This window comes from Varroa destructor, unplaced genomic scaffold (assembly GCF_002443255.2).
Source record: "Varroa destructor unplaced genomic scaffold, Vdes_3.0 BEIS01000006.1, whole genome shotgun sequence".
Classification (NCBI taxonomy): domain Eukaryota; kingdom Metazoa; phylum Arthropoda; class Arachnida; order Mesostigmata; family Varroidae; genus Varroa; species Varroa destructor.
Window position 1 is genome coordinate 10,542,203 of NW_019211459.1, and position 23,679 is coordinate 10,565,881.

The following is a 23,679-nucleotide window of genomic DNA, read 5'->3' on the forward strand; positions in this document are numbered from 1 at the left end:
TTTGTTGTTGAGCTTCATTAAAAGGGATCTATTCGTTGTCCGACAAAGCAACGCTTATAAAATTATCTAGGTAAGTTAATCAACAACAAGCTATTTATTTTCATAGGTTTTGCTCTTGCCTTTTAAAGGCTTCCGTATGATAAGGACAACAGCATGAGGTTAGGAGCTGCGTGAAAACAAAATCTTTAAAGTTGATAGCATTGCATGTCATCTGTGAGCCGGCCTAGATTACGTCGTCTTACTTTTATCAGCTAATAATTTAATAGACTCGATGAGGTAGCAACGTATCGATAGTTTGTAATTTGAAAATGGCACATATCTAGGTCTAACGTTGATTTTCTTCATGGCTGTCATAGGGTTTTGCAGTAGCTGTGAAAAGTATATCGTACAATGTATTTAAACAAAAGAAAAACAATTTACAGCGATCAATGAGACGCTTCGTAATAGATGGCTTTGCTGCTTTTTGAAATATTAAAAAGAAAAGTACATTTACATCTGATAATATCTTAATATAGCACTTTTGAGTTGTTTTCAAGCATTCGTAATGATTTATGCGGTCCAGGTACTTTAGATAACTTTAAAATTTCATCTTATGTAAGCTCACTACGTCAATAACCTTTAACGTTTTCATGTCTTGTGATAGAGCGACAGATGCAACATCACCAAGAAAACAAGACCTGTATTTTACGCTAGATTTCCAAACCCTTCAAAATCTGTTAGAAATAATTATATTCATTTTCATCTGTCTTGCCTTCGAAAGACCCTCTGGGAATGCAACGATGGCTCACCTCGGCCCTTCCCACTTCTTTCAACTAGATATAGAGCAGTGACCTTCCGCAGACGTGGTAAAATTTTCCGTGAAACGTCTCGTGACTATATACCCATACGAGTAGCAGTTTTTTTTTTACAAATTTAGTTTTGTAAATGAACACTAGATGCTAAATAGGTGTGCCGTTTTATGCAAAAACTTTCGTAGAGGACAGACGCGGTCAGCCATTTCGCAGGTATATCGTATTCTTACGATAAGATCCTCAAAGCCGTTTGCGCGTTTGCAGCAGGTCTAGTTTTGTGATGAAGCAATGGATCCTCGGGGTGCTTGAGAATAACTTAGTCGACTAACACTATAAACGTCGTTCGCCTCTTATCATGGGTTTGCTTAAAATAGTCGCACCGTGTTATTAAGAATGAATTTTTTGATAGCTATCATTTGAACTGTAAAGGGATGTCCCAAGTTAATTTTTATTCACGGATATTTTGTCTGTTGATTTGCTTTTTTACGTTTCGTTGGTAACTAAATTTGTACATGAAATCGCCAGTTTATATAAAAAAAAATACATGTATGTATAATCGTGCAAAAAGAAATAATTTTTATTATGAAGAAGGATACGGATACACTGGCTACTCGACAGCTCGCACATCCTTATCACAAAATGTAAGTACAAATCGTAATATGAAGAAATATCTTTTGTTACTTGTTTGACTCGAGCTGAATCGGACGGCAGCTCAATTTATTTTAAACTTATGTTTACATTTTATATCTTCTCCTATTAAGCTACTAAAACAAAATGATCTGCTGAGGTACACTTTACTTTATCACTTATTACTGTCATGGAATTATCTGCTAGACTAGTGCTATATAGTAATCTTCACCAACGTAAATGGGTTCTAACGATTTTCGTAAACACGATCATACTACAAGACTCATACGTATTTTTTAATTGAGTCTACTCTTGCCGAATGGCCTTCTAAGAAACGGATCTTATTTATGTTGGCCCAATCGACCACCTTTCATGCAACCCTTTTTCTACTTTTAAAGAACATGAGAGCCATAGCTCTCTTGTGTTTCGCATTTGTTTTGCTGCTCTTCGTAATCTTTAGCTTTTTCGATTTTCGGGCTTGCCAGTGAGTCGTCCATGCCCAGAGGTCTCTTCTCTTTAGGTTAGATCAAGAGACAGTGTTGTATTGTTCCCACGGGTATGCCATTTATTGTGGCCCATTTTGATACTGTCATAGTAAACGTTAGGCTCTGTGGTTGCCGTGGTCCCAATCATATTGTCGTCCGTGCAACGGATGGGCAGCATCTAGCTACAAGAATACTTCCTTCTTTTCAGTTCGTAGCAGCAGTGGGTCCAGCGATGGTTGGGGCGGCATCGATCCCGTCCGATGATTGCGGCCGTAATCTGCCGCCTGACTCAGCCTTGTCCAATCTAGCCTGGACTAGCGTCGAAATATGCGGTGCGTTTATGCCGTTGTTGCTTGGTTTGCAATAGCTCTCTGGTCTCCTTAAATTTGTTTCCCCTTCCCGAACCCTATCTCCGCGATTGCGGATCTGCGCCCAGTATCCCCTGGATTCCCAGAAACGTGCGCTTATGTTGCGCGGGGCAGTAGCGGCACGCAAAACAGACAGACATTGCAAGCAAGCCCCCTCTCCTAGAGAGCAATGCGTGCCAGGCGAGCACCGAAGGGGCTCGACGGGAAGAAACGGGACGCGTGAGCACGGCGTTCAGGAAGTGTGAGTGAATGGACCGGGGCTTCTGAGGCTCGATTCGTCTAGGCTAGTCTTTCTGTGCCGGTAATCGGTCGACGGGATAGTTGCTAGAGAGTAGGCGAAAGTAGCGCCCTCTGCCAGCCGCTGTGTCGTTCTTCACGTCCCATCACCATTGCCATCACCAACACCGCCATCGCATCGCCCTCCGCTCCATCCATATCCACCACCGTTAGCCTGCCCCGCATCATTCTCCGGAAGTTCTGGGGCTGTGAGATTCCACTGTGCATGCGTCTATCACGGATATTTGTCGGTTTGAGCCTCCATGCCACCTTCTTGCCGCGTACTGCCTCTGCTCTAGTGTGGCTGTATGTGGATGTTTCAATTATATGTGTATAAAAGCACGCGCGCCTGTTTGCCACCCACACCCTCGCCCCTTAGTCCCGCACCCCTATAACTCCTTTCCCCTTGCTATGCCCGTTGTCCCTTTGTGCCAAAACGATTTCTTTCTTCTCAGGGAGGTTCTCTTGCCGTGGATCCCACTTTGCTGCCGCCGCCGCAGGCGCCATCTTGCTTCTCTGTCCGCGAGTGAGTGCACTGAGTGCAACGAGAGCCCGGTCGAGTTAGCGGCTCCGATGTACTCCCCCACTGGCTGCAGCCGCCCTCTACTGGTACCTCCCTGGCACTGCTCGTCTGCCACCACTGTGCGCGAAAGTGTACAGGCAAGCCCCAGTACGAGAAAACGCACAGCCACCGTCAACTGAACGACGGCGAAGACGACGAAGACCGAAAAAGTAGGAAAGGATAATATTCCAGCCAGCGGTCGTGGAAACGTGAGTTTGTGTGTGGGCACCCTAGGAACTGTTGTCCTACTGCTGCGTGGTGTGGCGCTTCTGAGGGTTGAGGTGAGCTTTTCGATGCTTCGTCTGAACGACGTCAATACAAACCGCGTTGATGCTGTTATCACTACTATTGCTGCTGCTGCGGGAAAAAGAAAACGGAATGAGAGAGAACGAAAGCCGTAGCAACGGGTAGAGTGGCATCGAGTAAGAGTGCTATATCACTCAAAAGTGTGTCCGATCGACTTGATCTAAACGTGTGAGGAACAACCGAGTGCGTGAGAGAGAGAGAGAGAGAGAGGGAGGGAGACAGAGGGCGAGTGAGAGAGAGAGATAGAGAGAGAGAGAGAGACAGGAAACAGCCCGAATTGCCCCAAGTTATACGTAGTTCGTCTGAGGACGAGGTAGCGCCTGCGGTGTTACTTGTCCTAGTGGTGATGCTAACGGCGATGGTGGCACAGCTTATCGACGGCGAAACGTATTTGAACTACGTTCGAGAGGCTACCCAGTACACATAGTCTATCGTAAAATACATAGTGGATTTAGATTGTGTATGAGAGTGCCGCCATTCTTTCGTAGGACGACATTGATTCTAAAGGAGGACAGTGATGAAACAGTGGGATGTCTAGCGCACGGTTTGGCCAGCAGTAGCGGCATTTTCGGTTGTCGAGAACGGCGAATTTTTTTCGTTACTGACATGATCTGTGCCGCTTTTTAGATAGATGTGAGTGTGTGTTGAGTTGCATATCCATGAAACAACATTGGTTGTGCGCTATTGATGTTATTGGTCAAAGGAAACGTACAGGTTTACTTAGCAGTTCGCCTTCATCTATGACATGGGGTACAAGAACTCGACGAGCTCATTGGCCTGTCGAGTCCATCGGTTTTAGTTCCATCCATGGAGTTTTAAGTTGGTCAAGCTGGTTTATTCGTCAGCTTGACGCATATTATCCTTCCCGGGTCGAAGAAACGGAAAAAAACAGCGACGCGGTGTGCGTCTTGCGCTCAGTAACGGGCGTACCTGATCGTCTTTTGAGGCACACGTATGATTTGTGCACAACAACTGTGAGGTGGCGCGAATCGTTGTCATTCAAGTGATTCAGCAATAGTCCAGATTGCAGGCGGCGGCGGCAGTGGTAGTGAGAAACCAATGACGGAATAGGCCGAGTATCGTTGCAGAGTCTGTATTTGTGTGTGTGTAAGTAGACGGTATTATGTGTCGCTGCAGGTTAAAGTGCTGAGATTTCGTAATAAAACATATAATATGCTAAGGGCAATCTCAGGCCCATAGTGATTGCTATCTCGCGTCAAACATTTATTGAAGCAGTGCGGTCGCTGATCTCGATAATTTCGGCTAGCTTCTGTCAGCTGCGTAACTCCGCACGCGTCCTTGTGAATGTCGAGAACTGCTGTAATGCATGGTCGCTGCCGATGCTCGTGCACATAAGTTGTTAAAAGTTTGCATTTTGTTCATCTTGCTTGGTTGGGTCTTTTTGCAGATTAAGTAAGGTGTTTTGTACAGCGTACACTTACTGGAAGTTGTCTTTCTTGGGGCGAAGGGTGGTGTGTCACACAATCTCTATTACCAAGTGTCAAGACATATTATTATTGCACCAAAATGGGATTACACTCTAATCACCCGGGCTTCATGCCAATGGAGTCTATATAGCCCTGGTTACAACACGTCGGTGGGATCTGTTCGTTTTGTCTTTGCCGGCTTGGTCGCTTTCTGTAAGTAATGGCCGCCCTTCCTTTTACCCCGGAAACCGCAACGCCCGGGGTAGACAAAACCTAAGAACACATTTGTGTGCCCATCTGCGCTTACTCCGCACGCGAGCGGATGTCAATGAACTTCGAGTGGTTCCAGGCACCTGTGCCAGAATATTTTTTTAGTTGTATGTTAAACAATGTGAATTTCAATACAGCTCCAATTGTTAAGTGGTATTATATTTGGTGTAAATACGTACGCTGAGACTGAAACAAGAAATTAATTTCTGCCCTCGGGCTTCGCTCAATTTATAGCTTACAGTTTAGCTTTGTTGCTCCGGCAATTTATTCTACATCTCGAAGGAACTCACTATTCTGAAATGCTGAGCTGCATTGCTGGCGGCTACTTTTAAACAACAATATCTTGTCATGTTAGCTGTTATACGCTCGTACTTTTTTCGAGTCAGACATAGTGTTAGATGTAGTTGGTACATGAAAACCAATTCAGAAGACCCAAACTGGTACTTAGAAATCAATTCAAACAACTGTTATTATTGGAAGAGTTGCGGGTGCTGTCTTCTAAACATATATATATCCAGAAGAAAGTGAGGTTAGATATGGTATTCTCTTAAAATGAAAAATTTCCCTATTCAACTTCTATGTTTCTCAACGAAAATGCCTGTCTTTTCGGAAGGCCGAGAAACAAGATTTGGAATCCGGAATCAAGCCGAATAATGGAAGACACCCTGTGGATTGGAAAAAGTATTTTAAACCAAGAGTACCTTTGAGGCCGATGTTATGCTTGACGAAGTATGTAGAAAAGCGTAAGTTCATTTTGAAAAATAAAAAAGAGTGTTTAAAGGTAAACCTAGCCCGAACAAATAATTAAGCTCAGTTAGGGAGTGCCTCTAATTTTCGATACCATTTCGGCAGTGTATCAAATGTTTGACATGCCGGTTCGGTAACAGTTCGCTGGTCCATAATGATCTGAACTAAAATAACCAACGAATATACAAAAAAAAAAATGTCCCATTGTCATGGTGAAATCGGATAGATGATTTATGTATTTACTTCAAGCATTTACTTACTGTAATGCATAGTAATATATCAGCCATTTTCTTAAATAGACTAGATACAATTTGATGCAGGAAAAAATGCGGCGAAAGTGCATGCCGTGTTTCGACGACGCTTGTCCCATGTACAAAACAAAATACTCAGTCCCCTATTTTTTGCAAATCTGTTTGTTTGATTCAAATTGTGCGCCAAATCGTAACAACAACTAGCAAGTTAGAGAAACCTGCTGGTGCGCTACTAACCCGGCCCCTTGTAAAACAACGCCGCCCTATATCGCTTTTCTGTAGCGAACATTTTCAGTGTACGCTCTGTCTTCTTACGTCGGTATTTGTTCATTTCCCACCTTAAATCTCATATTAGGTTACTTCGCTATCAGACGTTGTCATAAGATTTCACGCGTTCTCTTGTCTGAACTATGAGATGGTCAGTTCGGTTGCTTTGTGGCAAAGTTCGGTAAGGCTTCTGATGATGGTGCAGTGACAACGTGTCAGTTGTCCCTATTTAAGTCGCAAAAAGCAACGTTGTCAAGTCAACAAAAAGCTTGTATTGGCTTTGTTCAATTTTAGGGGATAGCCATATATGTGTTTGCCGGACCGGCTTTCAGGGAAGCGAATCGAACACTGGTCATCAACCGTTGTGATAACATCTATTGTTGACTAGATAGCATCTAATTAACGTGTCCATCTGCGGAGCAGTCTCATATTTTCCACGATTACGCATCGTTTCCCCGTGCGAAAAGCTAGAAACTAGAAAACTATCTAAACCTATCGATTCAGCTACGCCAAACTGTTACACGTTACAGAAAAGCATAAGATTTCAGAAAGGGCAAACGAGGAAACCATTTGTGATCGCACGTAGCTTACCCTTGTTGTTTATGAACAAATGTACCTCTTTACTGTGTTTCGCCAGGAGCGATAATAGTACCCCATCAGGCACTTTCGAAACGTGATAAAATGTTTCGCGGAAAACGGTAGAAACAACAATTAATCATCATAATTGACTACTCCTGGGAGAAAGAAATACACTATTTGTGCATGGTCGTAGGAAATATGTTGGGAACGAGAATAGTAAAAACGGCTATGAGCGACCGCCGACGAGAAACGGTTTGGCCCGCATTGCTTCGTATTAATACAAAAGGCATTCTCACAAATATAAATCAAGAACGATTTAATCCTCAGCGTAAAACAAGCCAAGCGCGTCTTGACATGATTTGCTTCAACCGGACCTGATGATTTCGCGGGCAAATCAAAGCGTCACACTTTCTCCATGGAGGCTAACGGAAGGGATATGACAGTAGCTATATTAAGCTTGAGGCAGGCGTCAATTAAAGGTCGTTCCACTGGTTGAGCAGTCAAGATTTGCGAATTTGTAATAGTTGTTTAGTTAGAGTACATAGATGTGTATTAGAAGAAATTTTTCAAAATCTTCCTTCTTTGATTTGCTTATAAAAATTATTCGTTTACAAAACCTAATGAAGTGTATGTCTGCAAACAGAGAATGAACGACATGTTTTGAGTACTCTTTTGTACCGGAACCTGTAATAGAAGATCGTCTCGATGCATACCATTGTGGCCACGGTAAATGGCCTTCTCGCCAGATATGAGTTTGACGGCTTACGTCAGATCTGTTACGGTTATGGAGTTTTAATGTGCGGAGACAAAACACGACAGAGTAAATTAACACCAGACTAACCGCTCTAAACAAGTATAGGTCGTGGCCAGAAAATCCAGTAGAAATTCCATTTTGGCGATGTTAATGGCTGCTCCATACGGTTTCGGTTGCTGGAAATTAGTTAGTTTAATAACCTAATAGGAAGGTGGGCCAGTTAGTTCCTAAGGAAGAAAACCTAATGGCTGCCTAATCTATCTCTATTGGGCACGAATAAAGGCTGCCATCAACCTGTTTGAATGCTAAAAGTGCAACAGCTCGCTCCCGTTCGCAGGCCAGCAAGCGGTTAACAAATTTATGTTGTGGGCAAAACAAAGGATCCTTTATAGGAAGGCACACGGAAACAGACTACGATATGACTATCTACGCAGCGTTACGCCATTGGCCAGTTGTCACCGTTGCACACTTTCTATGACGCAGATCTGAATGGTAGTGTGTCTTTACCGCAATATTATTGTACACATAATTCATCGGCATAAAACGGGCATATTGTTCACCTTGGCGTTAAATTATCGTAGAATTAAGTACCGTAAAAGATTCGCATTTTCGCCGTAGCTGCAGTTGTTGTTATCTAGGCCTTTTCTATCACGTATCGTGTGGAAGAGGTACAATTAGAACAATAGATTAACTGCTATATCACTCAGTGGGTGTTGTCGCCACCGCCGAATTCATGCGTAAATTTAGGAGCTGGGGGGTACGGCGTGGAGGGGGCAGTTGCTTCTCTGGGCTAAATGTATTATATAGGATTTTATTAGCGCAACAGCGCGTTTATGGCTGTTTGACATTTAGCAGATTATCTACTAGCGACACATTGTTGTCGTAAAATTGCTCTCAATAAAATGACCACTTGCAGTCCTTAAGCCCAGCGGCTAATGACGCCTGAACGAGCGATGCTGTGCAGTAGTTGCTGCTACCCCACTACAAATACCCGAATTACTGCTGTTGAACAGATCATTCGCTCCGAAAAGCAGTTGTCTTCGTGTTTAGCGAACAAAGTTAACTTTGCTCACAGGAGTCTCTGAAACGTTGGTAGAGCATTGAGGGCAAACTGACTATTACTCTTATCATGATATATGAACTGTACCCAAATAATCGATGGATATTTGAGGAGGAGCTGTCGTGAACGCTAAAATGAATCCAGGCCTTTTACTTGGACCGTTAATAATGAGCAAAATTCACTTAACAATGTGGATTGTTATTCAATTGCAGGTCACTCCTGTCAACGACATGATCACTGACTATAAATATATAGCTATTTCTATACCTTGAAAAGGCGACTAAATACTAGTTATTAACTCTATAGGTATCGACTCGATCAGTCCATGACGACATGCACTGGACTTTTCTGGATTATCGGTCAAACTTAGCGCAAGAGAAGTCGACAAATTTTTAAAGTATTTACAATATACTAGGACTATGCGACTAGCAATCAGGTACTTAAAATGACACAAAATAAATATGTCTATACGAGCGCAACTGTTGCGTTTGTACTGACGAAGCAAAGCGTTCGAGGCCCAACATTTCCTATCCAGGGATGTGCTTTTTTCGGCTAGAATACTGAGACAGAAAGGTCAATGTCCCTTCCGACGTTACCTAACCTGCGAGATGGTTCGAGAATAAGCTAGAACATCAATGTTGCAAATTCGGCCCGTTGGATCTGGATATATAAGCTAAGAAAAGCACCTGTTCGAAAAACTCAATGTGGGCACATAGAGCTTTTCGAACCACTGCGGTGAATTGTCCTATCGCAGCTAGCCTATATGTGGTGTGGGTCAATTTTGCACTCAGGAACATTGCTTATCAAATTGCTCTTGAGTCTTCTGCTGTCAGTCTCTGATAAGTGGCAATGGAATTTTTTTCGTCGCTGATAAAATATGTCTACCGTCAGGCATACGACGACTCTTAACTGGAAGTGGTCTCACAAACAATCGGGAAAAAAGCTAATAGGTCAAAAATATGTCTTAAAAAGACAAAAAAAATTTCCTTACTTTGCTATGTCTGCGACATTCATTTGAACAGGTTTTTTGAAAAATAAACTAATTTCAAGTTAGTCGCAAGATCAGATATAGATTGAGGTTTATGCTTATTAACCGTACGTAGGTTACCTTCACATTGTTGCCACTGTCTGGCAATGAAAAAGACTTCACAGTTATTTACGTTTTTCGTTTAAACAAGGTTAGCTATGATGCATTTGATCACTGTCACTCAGTTGCTTTACCGAATGTGCTTAAAATGTGCAGACTGAGTTGAGTCGTACCACACCGAACCACAGTCAGAGAAACGTGTAAAGTTAGTGGATAGTACGATTAGAAAATGCTCGCTAAGGCCTCACATCACTGTGTCAAACATCCGAGGTTGTGGCTCAAAAACGTTTCTTACACGTTAACCTGTTAAAAAAAATTGTAAATTATCTTCTTTTACAACCTACGATAGTTTTCTGTTTAGCTGCCCCTTTTGCTCAACACATTTTCCTTACTCTGGCCAAAAAACCCATTTGGTGCTTTGTCCGCAGTGCTAACATACTCTGATTTGCGTTCTTATTTGTTACATTACAGTTAAACAGCAGGATGACTAATTATAGAAGATTGGCGTTTGTCGGCGCCGTCTGATGCACCGAGCGAAACTACTTGCTCTTGCCTCTTTCACAATATAGGCCTTCAACACGGCCACACGCTGTCTTACAGGAGAAGATCGATTGTCCTAAGGCTGGAGGACCAGTCGCCAGCCATGTCTCAGGTGCGTTACAATCAATCAATCGACAAACTCGTCATCTTTTATTGCTGGTTGTTTTGAAGGGGCTTAGATTAAGGCTATCCTATAGATGTTTTTAATTGGCAATTGCTGTTAGCGTTATTAGACTGTTACGAGCGAATCCGGCAGACTTTGAAATTGGTTAACTTTTGAACTAGGCGGGCTAGAACCACGATCCTATAATATGTGTTAGAGGCACTCTACTCTATTTTTACACACTTTTTTCCAGAACGCTCGTTACTTATAGACAGCTATATACCTGCAATTCACGTTCCTATATGTAACTTTTCTATTTATGGCTTTTCGAAGTTGATAGTGTAGTATGTTTGTAGGACACACTACACGCACTTCCAACTAGCTAGACCCATTTTTCTTTTACCTATTTTTTTAATTTTCAGCGTTCAGGTTATCATTCTGTAATACGTTACATGTGAAATGGACGACAGGATCCTTAGACGCCAAGTTCTACCTTTGTGAAAAACTTACTCGATCTCGGCAATGCGTTCTTGTCATTCGAATCTCAACAAGGTTACCTTCTCGCTGGTTTTCAACACTTAGGGCCTCCTTGCTTAACGTCTTAACGTACTTGCACCTCTATCGCCTTCGAGATACAAAGACTTAACCACTGAACGTTGATTTCAGGAATAAGAGGCTGTTTTTCTTTCTGAACACATTTCAACTGGGATAAACCTCATAAGTTTCTAAAAGTGTCAAACGAATTTCGTCCGTGGAGCGTAACTCAAAAGTCGTTCAATTTCAGAATCTGCGGGAGTCACTTGTAACAGCCTTAGATGGGAATTAATAGGGCAAGCGAATCCCGCATTATGGAATTCGGCTTTAATTGTTGAACTGTCCTAATTTATCATTAGATAGAGTAAAAGTAACAGTCCAACGCATAGACGGTCTACAATATACGACAAGATAAATCCTGTTTGTTTACATGCTGTAAAATGATATGCCGTTATAGATCTACCGTTGACTGTATTTAGAAGAGCGAGATCATGCTTGTTATGGTATACTGTACTTTATATAATAACGATAGATAAACTACAGGTGGACATAGCCGATGCTAGGCCCAGCCCCTAGAAAACCTGAAATAGATGAAAAGAGGCATGTAGGATGAGAAAACGTGTATGAATACTTCGAAAGGACAGGAATCAGCGAGCGTGTGCATGAATATGATCTTAACACCGCTTTAGACTCTATAGTTATTTTGGTTATTTAACAACTTACACACTCTGTATGATTTATTGGTGCCAATAGTGCGTGGTATTTTTTCAATTCTGGTGTCGCTGGTACTTGTCTCCGGTTTTCGAATCAATCACATGATCGCTCGCAATTCAGAACGGCGCTATAAACGATTATTGCCGACATAGGCAATTTTCAAATGACAACAACTAATTTCCCAATGAAATGTTTTTGCGATACGAAAACGATTTCGGTAAATGAGAGATTTATTGAAACGAGCCGCCATTATAATGATTATTATTATTACTAGCTTAGCTTTCCCAAGCACTTACGTTCCCACTGTTGTCTTTGTCGTTATCGTCGCAGAAATTTAACTGCGTCGCAGTTCCATTTCACCCTCTCCGTTTTTGTTAGAGAAATAAGTTAATGGAAGCAGTAGTACACGCGTGACAAAGTCACACTTTCGTTCTAGGCTATGCGCATACTCGCTCTAACATTTGCATCAGTCTGAGAGATAAAGCTATTTCCGCCCCTAGTCGTCAGCGGCATTTGCTGGATCCTCGACGCTGAGGTGACGCTCAGCAAGGGACGACAGAGCGTGGGTGATCACTTGTGGCGGTAGCAGTAGCTATAGAAACGGAAGCATTATCATCTAAAAGAGAAATAACATTACATACCTACAGTCCTATATTGTGTAAGTCCATAGATTGTATTCGTTTCGTTCAGGTGATACCAACTAACTGAAGATACCCGCTTGAGCCGCTCGGAACGACTTCGAGTGGTTTCTGCATTGTATTCGGGACCGAGTGTTTGCTAGCGTTCTTGTATTTGATTAAGCTGGGCCAACACACATTCTGCTATGTCCCAACTGTTTCTCTTAAATATGTTGCCCCCTAATCTAACACGCGTTGTAATTACGGCAAAGCTAAAGCCGTTTCAGCCGCCGCTGCTGTTGACCGAATTAAGCGATGGATCATATACCTTCCATATAATTGGCTCGGTAACGCCTTAGGGTTACACAAACGTTACGGGTCAGTTCGCTGTAGAGAGTATGACAATATATGACGAAGTCTGAGAACAACTTTTCTACATCAATGCTTCTAATTCCGCACACGGTTACAGCAACTTCTGCTAAGACAATTGGAACTACCGCTGGGTTTACCGCAGGTAATAATCACTTGTCGTACAAGCGTCTCCTGGCTCTGCGATCATGAATAGATCCAGTCGAGGAGTGGAGCAGGTCTTAATTCGATTCACTGCATCGCTATTTACCCATTGGGTCTCTACGACCTACACAGTTCTCTATAGCGTCGCATAGATTCTTCTTGCATCCGCCTTATTGTTACTGAGCCATAATGATAATCGCAGAGAAATGCCTTTCCATTGGTTTTAGCTAACTGACATTACTGTCTGATGTGAATTCAGGCGTTATGATACGATATGACATTATGCTGTTAAGTTAAGCTAGCGCTACTACAAATATTGTTGACTATTTCTACAGCTGTCGGTGAACTCGGAACCGGGGATGGCGGAGCCGGAGGCCGCTGGAGGGTTGGAGCACGGCGGTTTGACAAGTCCCGGCAGAGGAGGCACCGGCGCCGGCGGTGTGGCTGGAACACGCTCATCGGAAGAGCTATTCATCAACGCCGATGAAGCGGACGTCGACGAAGTTGATCACCTCATTCAGGTAATAGCAATAAATGGGCACATTTATATGTATATATAAATTTATATTTGAATAGGTAAACAAGGAAAGGATGCAGATGGGGCAAGGTCCTCGTGATCAAGCGGTAACGTATTCGCTTACTAAGCTCAGAAATACGTGATGCTCCAGTGTCAAAACTGGGCCTAGATACACTTCGTTTTACGCTAGAAGGAACCAGCCATTTGAAGTGGTACTTCACTGAATCAGTATGAGACTTCGAATCCACATATTCAATTAGATAGGGCAGAAGTAGATAAAAATTGTAAATAATCTTTTTTTTCCAAGATAGTCATTATTTTCTCTTTTTCTTAGACGAGTTGATCCATCGGATTGGCAATTTCAACAATCAAGTGTGCATGCTTTCAGGGCCGGGAACGAACCTTGCTCAATAATTTGATTAACCGAGCCCAGGACAAGGATTTTCCGCCAGGAGCACCTCCACCGCTGCCAGCTCAACCACCCGTCTTTCAGGTGCAACGGATAAAACAAAGAGCGAGAAACGCTCACGACTATTATTATTCAACCCAGCTAAAAAGAGGCATTTTATTACTTTGATTACTACTATTACTTGCGAGGGAGCCCTGTTATGTGTAAATTTCTACATAGAATTTGGTTAGCGGGAACATCTAGTCATACAATATGTCCGAGTTCAGGACACGGCCGTTTATACAGATACCGGATTGGATATGCTGTATTGTATACTGAATAGTCGATTTCGATGTGATCTACGTTAAATTCTATTATTTGTTATTTATTACTAGACGATCGATGAAGTCTCTGGCAATGTGGGGGTGGGAGCTCTGCCTCCACAACCACATGCACCTCCCGTACCACCAGCGTCGGTTTTTGTTACCGTGAACATGGCACTACCGCCGCATGGACATAGGAGACAACATTCGCACGCTCAACACTCGCATCAGAGGCCGCAGCATCGAAGAGCTCACAGACGGCATCGGCACAGTCTCGTCGATATCAAAGGAGTATGTGTTAGCAAGTCGCCGTAGTAACTATATGTGCTGGATAAGAACTGGGCTTCTAATTTAGGGTTTTGATCGATCTTGATGCAGATGGATAGTTGGCAAGCTCATGCATACCATACATAATTGAATGACAGCTTTATTTACACAAAACGGGTGTGCACTATGGCGTGCCATATCCTGATTAAGGAGAAATTGCTGCAAATTTTATTCGTGAAACTACTCGCAGAGCCTTCATGACCAACTATTATCTTTAATTTCGTCTCGAGTAGTGAGAAGATACGTATTGACTGATTTGATCTCGGCTTATAGTGCTTATGCGCCGTAAACCCGCGCGCGTGAGAAGAACAATGCTGCAAGAGTTCATAACCAAGCTGAACTAAGTAAGGTATAAAACTGAATGGGAAATTCTGATTTGTTTATGGCCTGCCAAAAAATGCTATAAAAATGGGTCTCATACTTAAGAAGAGATGGGTTAAGCGTATGTCCGGCGCAAGCATTTTTGATACAGAATAGACCTGGTCCAACTAATGTCGAGGCCTTTTAACACAGTGTGATAATGGTACTCCCACTCTGAATCCAGGGTGGTTTTTCAAATCGATATATCGATTTTACCTGTTCCAGAGCCTCGCAAAACATCTTTCTGGGTCGTCGTCAGATTCCGATTCTGATAGATCTTCGTCTTCCTCCGAGGATTCGGAGCTTATTTGCAATAAGACCGAGTGTGCCATGAACGCTAACGCGAATCACGACGAAGCTGGACGCGGGCACCATATCGGATCGCTTGCTGGAGACGGGTGAGTTCAAATTTCATAAGATTTAAAGGTTCTGCACATTTTTTTTGAGTAAGATTGGTCTGCCAGAAGTCAAAAAAAAATTTATCCATGAACCCTCATGCTTGAAGAAGTTATTTCTAGTAGCCAAGTGAACCCTTATCACACATATTTCCTGAAACTATTTTCCAGGTTCATATTTGGTTTTGGATGTGGCAACCTAGCCTCCGTCAATTGAGTATACGGTCCTTGCTAAGAGAAAAGTCAAACTTCGAAAGTTGTCCATTATACGATTCACGTGTGTTTAATGAAAGTACGGTTATCATTAAATTTATGTAATGCGCGTTTTTTCCAACTAACTTTATCTATTGATCTATTTATCTGTCACGATCTCAGGATGTGTGAGCTCATCATGAACAATAAACTTAACAGCTCAACTGCAATAGGCTTAGACATCAAAACAGTGGCAATCCTACAGGAGGAGAAGTTACAACAGTTGGAGCGAGGTTTAGACATCGAAGACCGTTCGTCAAAAGGCTTTTTAGCTAGCAACAAACGGAAGAAAAAGAAGGGCCGTGGACGGCGCAAAAAGAAGAAGAAAGTTCCGAAGTAAGCAAATTAAAAAAAACTCTAGAAATAATTATCCAATTCATTAATTTGTCACAAATGAATAGACTAGACGTTATAGCAGATCGACGATTCTTCAAGAACTAACAATATTTTGTCGAACAATGTCTATTGATTTAGTTTTATCGATCTTTACTCTCTTGTCTATATCTTTGTCCGTACAGATACTTACAAAGCGCTCCAATCGCTTTGCTCAAACATCCTGCAGAGCGGTCCGCCACAGCGTCAATACTCAGTTCGTTACTGTTAATGAGTGTCAGCCTTTTAACGGGCCTTCCCTTGGTCGCTGGCATGCTTTTACTTTTACCGTTGGCGTTCTGCACTAGGCATACGTGCAAGAGCTGCGCTGCGTGCCAAGAAGGTGTCTTGTGCGAAGAGCACCAGGACGAAAACGGCGTGGGTTCAACAGGACCGCGCTTCGTCAGCCCCATGGATAATTTGTGGCTACATGATGCTCATTTCAACCACAACATTGGCCATTGTCTCATTTTTATGGAGCCCGGTCTCGACGCGGCGACTCTAGCCAACCATCTACATGACAGAATCCTGGACCGTACCAATGAACGGGGTAGACCAGTCTTCCGCAGATTCATGAAAAAGGTTTGCATTGTCGCATTTATTATATACACTAGCTTCAAATGTACATTATTCAATTGTATACGTGTAATGCTGCTGTCAAGTTCGAGTGGTGAAAGCGGCAGAACCCAACGACCTTTGAATATTTAAAAACCCTTGGCAACAACGCCAAGTTTAATGACATCGACTTATGAAGCCACACGGCACCAATCTAAGGTTTCTTGCGGTCCATTTATCATTCAGACGTATCTTTTCTGATATTACTCTAAGGAAAATAATCCTCTATAAATTCTATTGCCTTACAATATTTTCTCTACGATGTATGCCACATACAGACAATGGGATGGCATGAGGCAGAAACTATTCCGGGATAATTTTACCAGAAAATTCATAAGGATGCATCTGCTTATCTATTTGACATTTTGTTTTGTTAACAAATTTAACGATATATCTGACCGAAAATTCGTTTGTGTTGTTATACAATATCTTCTAGATCGTACCGCAGGTTGGAGGTTTCTGTTGGCTAGATGATGACGAATTTCGAATTGAGCGCCACGTTTTGGCAGACGACAAACCTCTGCGGGACTACATGCAACTAACATCATACCTGACAACGTTAATGTCTAAGGGTATGGCAGCGGATCGGCCCTTGTGGGATATCCGCGTTTTGTCCAACTATAACTGGGGCCAAGAGACAGTGCTCGTTGTGCGAGTGCACCAGGTCCTCACAGACGGCATTTCACTACTCAAGGTAATCCAGCCTATTGACTTTTTGGTTAATGGACGGGTTTATACTTCGTTAAGTATTGCAATCTTATAGTCATGTGCGCCCCCCATTTGATTGTTATTCTGCGATTTACTTTAGGTGCTATGCAACCATCTAGCTGACGGAGCTCAGTCTCGTTCCTGTGGCCGTTTTAAGCCACGTTTCGGAGGCTCCCATCTTGCCCTGAACACCTTAAAGGCCATCTTGATTGGGCCACTAGCAGCCATCCTAAACTTGACATCCAAGCCTGATTGTAATATATTTAGGAGAGGCAAGTACGATAAGCTTATAGGTGAGTATGAGCGAGGAGATGCTACTATTATGTTGTGCGAGTAATTCTATATATGTAAGAAAATGATTATGTTAGCACACGCTAGCGATGCCGGTCGAACTCATCTAATAATCATACCGTGTGAATATGGGCTGCGTTAAAAATGAGGATAGATGGACTTGACGTGGTAAAATCTACGCGGTAAATGCAACCTGATATATATCTTAAAGCGTCGCACAAGATTCAATTGAACTGAACAAGGTATCGGGGGCATAACATCATTTCAGGTGAGAGGTCCATAGCGTGGAGCAGAGACCTTTCTCTTGAGCAGGTGATGCGAATAAAGAGGGTGACCCGTAGCACACTAAATGACGTCCTTCTCACTGCTATCAGTGGCGCTTTGCGCAGCTACATGCAGAAGCAGGGCATCAGTAATCCGCCTGACATCAAGGTAGGCAGGCGAGATTCTTTAAGCTAGAAGTGTTCCGAAATCTAATTAACAGTAGCTACGAAAATTATACGAGATCTTATCAAGTTCATGACACACTCGTCCACTTTTAGCGTCGATTTACCGTAAAAAAAGCTGTTCATGGTTGTGAGGCAATCATAATGAAAAATAATATTAAAAAGCAGCAAATGCTAGCTACTCTTTGCTTCGTACACGCATAAACGTTAATATTTCTATAATGAATCGGTAGGTCAACCTTCCGGTAGACTTGCGGCCGGAGCCGAATCCGGTGTCATCCCCACTCGTGCCAATGACATTATCGATGTCGTCTTCGGGGGGCGGTGTGCACACTGACTCGTCTGCCGGTGCACCACTGGGTACTCGTTTTTCATCGTGCCTCATCAAACTACCGACGAGCACAGAAGGTGCCATCCCCCGGCTATGGGCCGTTCGCCAAGAGATGGACAACCTGAAATGCTCCTCCGATCCCCTGACCATGTTTGGCTTTTTGCAGTTTCTGCTCATTATGCTTCCCTATCGATGGGCACACTGTATTTTATCCTGGTACAACCGAAAGGTAGGCGATACTACCGTAATTCTGGTGGGGGACCATTCTCGTTAAACTTAAATTCGGTAGGTCCCTAAGGCGGGCTACTATATTTGCACAGTATAGGCAGATTTAAAGGAAAGGTAAACCCTAAAGCTATTTTTATACGTGTATGTTTCATGCTAGTGCAGTCTAAATATATTAGACTAGATCACGGGCCCTTTCAATGTTTTCAATATTCCTTTTCCCGTTTACCGCTTCTTTTTGTTTACTTTATGTACTCGACAGCGCTTCTCCTCGAACCCCGTTAGAACTTAATTGTGCAATGAACTGTATTTTATATCGAGTACAGGCATCAAAGATGGTGGTTCTCGGTAAAAGAGGTGCATTTCGAAACCTACCCTATTTTGCCTGTTGCGCAGGTCGAACAGCTGCCGACGCAGCACGGGATATGCAGTATACCGTAAGGACTGTTCAAAACTGGTTTTCGAAGTTCAAAAGTGGCATCTTGGAATAGGAAAATGCCGACGTCTCGGTCCGGCCAGCTATTTCAAGCCGATAAGGACCGATATAAGTCACTTTTGAAGGAATACGACTGGCAAATTATTCGTGAATTAGGCAAAATATGTACTGCGCTGATATGACTATTGATATATTGGCATTTTAGGTGTATGGAATTCACTCAAAAATTAGGAGCTTCGATAATCCATGAACTAAGTGAATATAAAAAAAATACGGCTTGTCATCGTCTTTGAGCGTTTTGTTCGGCACTGAGCAATATGCAACCACAATATTTTTCTACCCAGAATATCGGTCGCGGGCGATTACTTCACATCGATGTAACCCACCTAGTAGCCCAGTAGCCTATTTTCCCCATGACAATGCTACACGGTACATGACAAAAACTGTGCAAAGCGTCCTGCAAAGCTGTCAATGGAGAATCCTTTTACATCCACCGTATTCTCCAGAGCTCGCATCAGTAGACCATCACCCTTTCTGATCCTCGTTAGCATACATTTAACAGCGAAAAAGGTTCTAAAACCTAGTGGGACGAATTCCTTAAAATAGGACCTGAAACTTCAATGTCAACAGATACGAGAAGATCGGAGGATTAAGCCGAATGATGCAAAAGGTGTTACTCGAGTTCGAGCGAATCCATTCACTTTTCATTAGATAAAAAAAAAACCAAATTTATTACGTTCCAACAACACGATTTGTACGAAAATCATTGCTCATTTTTCATATTACGTAGGTTACTGCATTGGTGAACTCAATGCCCGGCCCGCTCGAGTTCGTCTTCCTGGACCAGAAGAGAATCAACAATATGGTCGCTTTCACGGGCTGTTCGCCCGATATTCCTGTCTGTGTCACATTTCTCAGCTACGGCGAGAGTCTTCAGATTAGCGTGAGTGCGGAGAGGGCGCTCATGCCCGAGCCGTACACGCTGATAAAATTATTTGCCAAACAGGTAAATACGTTAAACATAAACAAGCTAGCGACATTATAGATCAAGCATTTAATATGGAACAATAGAATTTGGCAGTTTCTTTTTATTAAGTATTTACTTGAAAAACTAGGTTTGAATTGAGTGGCATATGCTTAAATTGGCTGGGCGTAGCCCTAATGTGAGGAAAAGTCAATATCACTAAGGGCTTCCTGAAAAAAGGCTTCAACACTAGCGAGTTATTGCATTTGAAGTTGGAAAACTATCAATTCTAGAGTACATTATGATACTATATATATATATATATATATATGAATGAAGTTAATTGTGATGATAATTTTGTGATGTTTTGCTTACAGATTGAGCACTTATGTGAGCTACTGGCTTCACGTCGCATTCCTGGCGAACATTCGAAGGCGAAGAGTGGCTGTTACGTACAGCAGAGTCAGATAGTACAGCAAGGTATGGGGAAAAATTTCAATTAACGGGTCTGTTAAAGTTTTTGTCTGTTGATATTAAGATCGAACTAATAAAAACTACAGTTGAGTTAGACAACAGTTAAAAAGATACAGTGTGAAAAAGAAATTATAGATTTATATGTACGGCTTACCCTTCTTTTGGCAGTAGTGCGATATTTTTGTTAGCTGTCCCTCCGTTGCTATCGTCCGATATGTATTAGTGAAAATAGTATCAATTCTCTCTTTTGCTACTTTCATTGAGTGCATTGTTTCATGTGTTAACCATAGGACTGGCGACCATCTCGTCGCTAGCGTCAGGCTCACAACGCACTCACCCGACGACGCAGCTGGTGCGTGGCCGGAGTGGGGAGGTTAAAACATCAATTACCAAAAATGAACTTTCTCCTGAAGGATCCGTATCTGATATCCAAGAGGTGCGGGCCGAATTTACGTGCGCTTTACTATTCCATTGCCTTTATTTATTTAGACTATTTCTCTTCACTGCATAGGAATCGACCGACATAAACGTGACGGCATTCGTTAAGCACATCGTTGCATTAAGTTGCTAAGGGCTAAACGTTTAAAACATAATATTTTCAACTTACTTCATTGCATGTCCTTACCACAACTACGACGAGGACAGTTGCACCAACGACTCCAGAGTGTCCAGGTGGAGCTTGGAGAGTTGCAAGAGCAATTAGAAGTTGCAAAACCTGCTGGCGAAGAGCGCCGCGAAATGGAGTTACGCTTGTCAACGCTTCGGGAGCAGTTCACACTTATTCTTGGCGAAATTAAGAGAGTGAAAGGTGCTTCACCGGGCACAGGATGCGAAGTACGTCAATAACAAAAATCTTAGTAAATACCAACTTGGCACTCAAGTAAAGCTATCAAAGGTCTTCTTTTACATAGCAGAATTTTGCATTGTCCTTCTTTGTAGAAAATAGATATATGAGTCATCTGTAAGTACCTATGAAAATATGAATCCTTGTACTAGCAGTAAGGTTGGTTCTTCTTTCAGTCGTGGTTCTTCTTTCAGCCTAATTTGACGCATACCTCTTGATTACAGTACTTACACGGATAACTTTGCGTTTAAGTTTTTTTGAGAACTGTGTCGAACACCTCAGACCTAAGTAACTCTTAATTTATTGGCAGGACGACATGTTGGAGGAGGACGGCGAATTGTTGCGCTGCCGCGTAAGCCGCCGTTCTCTCTCAGCCTGCGTTGTAAGGAGACCTTCACTTACGATCTTGACCAAATCGCTAACCAACCCGCATAACTCCAACAATTCCATCAGCAGTATTCATAAAACGCCTTCGGGTTTAGAGGCAAAGGACGGAGATGAGGTTCAGCGAAGTGGGTCGATTCTAGCGAGAAAAGCCTTTGCCGCTGAAGACGACAACTCGACGTCCGCACGAAAAGGTCGGTTTTCAATGCTGCGCTATTTCTTTATGATAACTTACTATACCTATTGTACACACCGACGATTCGATTAAAGCTTCCATTAATTTTTCCACGAACAGCGACAAAGGCCACAGGCAGATGATAATTTCCTTTTGAACGCGTTCTCAATTTCTGCCTTACGTCTGCGCACAAATCACGTTTCTTTCATTGCATCGTTGCACCTCATAGAAGCATCAAAATCGCCATCAAATAGCAGTCGTCGGCTTGTGACCATCCAGCGGCAAGAGAATCCAGCCGGAATCATAGTGCATGACAGCTCTGCGGACGGCTTCGACTCGATGTATCATTGCGATAGTGGGACAAAGGATTTCGGCGAGGATCCGACGCCTGCAGCCATAGTCGTTGCACCAATTCCCCCAGGTATGTCAGCGTCATTCTTCGACCAATTGCCGCCACCACCACCAGAGTTACCGTTGGACGTGGCTTCTCTTGGTTCGGCACATTCGTCGCAGCTCAACGCCTTCGATGAGCGAAGTAGCACAGATGACAATGGCTCGATGCCTTCGTCGATCATGGCACAAGTACGACCATCTGACGAAAACCAACCCCATTCGCAGATGTGATGCAGCTCGTGCCAAATGCAATGATGCAACAGTTGACACGCAACTAGTACACAAATAAATTAATACACAAGATAATAAAAGCAGACGGGTTCGTCTCGAGATAAATCAGTGCACATACTATGTATACCTATTGGCATGTCCGAGGATTGCCATAAGCTGGAGGTATAGGAGCAGCCGATTTTTGAAAAACTGAGTGTAGCCGTATTCGCGAGTTGCCCTTAGCACACTCCTATACAATTGAAAGAGCATTTCCTTGTACTATTCTATAGGCGAACTATACTCATGTAAAATACGTTCCTGACTTGACCCGCCCGCGTAGCGATTCGGAAAGCGTCTGTGACACAGAAAGATATTTGTCGCCGCTTTCCTGACGACAGTGACGCAGCCACTAAATGACAAAATTTATGGATGTGCTTGAGATGCTTCAAATCGTACCCCGCCTTTGCTTTGTTCGAAAGAAGCATTTAACATAAGAGAGCAAACGAAAGAGCATAGTTTCGAGACTTTGCTGTGTCCGGGTTTGATTGACTTGTCAGAAAAGCGAGGAAATGGCTGAGATCGTTGCTGGCCGGGGAGGGGTGTCACAGGTACAATACCAAAATTGTCACACGGGGCTAAGTCGCCCGTCGATGAAACGGTGATAAGTAACAGCGATGTCTTAGGTTCTCACACCGTCGCTAAATCCACCGGCTGGAATGGTTAAAACATTGGCGCGCTTTCCTGGGCACCGTGCGTGCCGAGCAACGTGACTTCCGGCCCCGACCGGCCCACCTGAATGGGCGGATCCGCTAGTGACAGTACAACAGTGAGGCTTCTAATAAGAAAACTCAACTAATTGTTCCTGATGCACGACGTCGCGGCCAAATGCCGAACACAATAGACGATTTTATCGCCCACAAAAGAAGAACATATTCGTTGATGAAGGACCCGAAGCTGTTAACAGGCGTGCGGCTATGACAGGTGATAGAAAAAAAATACGGATCAGCTGGTGGACAAGTCCAAAACAAATGGACATCATACTGATATATAAATAATACATCCATTAAGCGAAACAGCAGCCTTATTTAGTACGGTGATGATGATGATGATGATGATGAATGATGAGCATAACAGTTATTATTGTAATGAAGAAGCTGAATCATAAACAAACTGATTAATATATATATATATATAAATAATAACAACAATGATATTACTAATAATATACAATAGGAACAGACTTTATTGTAATACAATAAAAACTAACGCAAATAACATGATATGAATAATGATGATGATTATATACTTGTGGAAACGTGTCAAATGAGCGCAAATAGAGCGCGTTATGTATAGCAAGTAGGTGATATATAT

At 42.8% G+C, this 23,679-nt stretch overlaps 1 protein-coding gene across 10 annotated transcripts; it reads left to right on the plus strand.

Annotated features, from left to right (window-relative positions):
- The first annotated feature begins 120 nt into the window (after positions 1-120).
- LOC111253201 (uncharacterized) lies at positions 121-23,673 on the plus strand. 10 transcript variants are annotated; one of them, XM_086991964.1, is made up of 19 exons: positions 121-1,432; positions 2,112-2,235; positions 10,329-10,509; positions 13,214-13,399; positions 13,784-13,888; positions 14,179-14,397; positions 15,019-15,191; positions 15,564-15,776; positions 15,959-16,394; positions 16,864-17,121; positions 17,236-17,428; positions 17,695-17,858; positions 18,106-18,432; positions 19,655-19,870; positions 20,206-20,308; positions 20,593-20,738; positions 20,948-21,136; positions 21,457-21,724; positions 21,935-23,673. In XM_086991964.1, exons 3-19 carry the CDS (start codon positions 10,501-10,503, stop codon positions 22,327-22,329), a joined length of 3,600 nt encoding a protein of 1,199 aa, XP_086848090.1. In that variant the 5' UTR covers positions 121-1,432; positions 2,112-2,235; positions 10,329-10,500; the 3' UTR covers positions 22,330-23,673. The 10 variants fall into 10 exon arrangements, with proteins under 10 accessions (XP_086848090.1, XP_022668020.1, XP_086848092.1 ...); XM_022812285.2 differs by lacking the exons at positions 121-1,432; positions 2,112-2,235 and adding exons at positions 2,399-2,853; positions 3,003-3,390; XM_086991966.1 differs by lacking the exons at positions 121-1,432; positions 2,112-2,235 and adding an exon at positions 2,399-2,853.
- Positions 23,674-23,679: the final 6 nt, after the last annotated feature.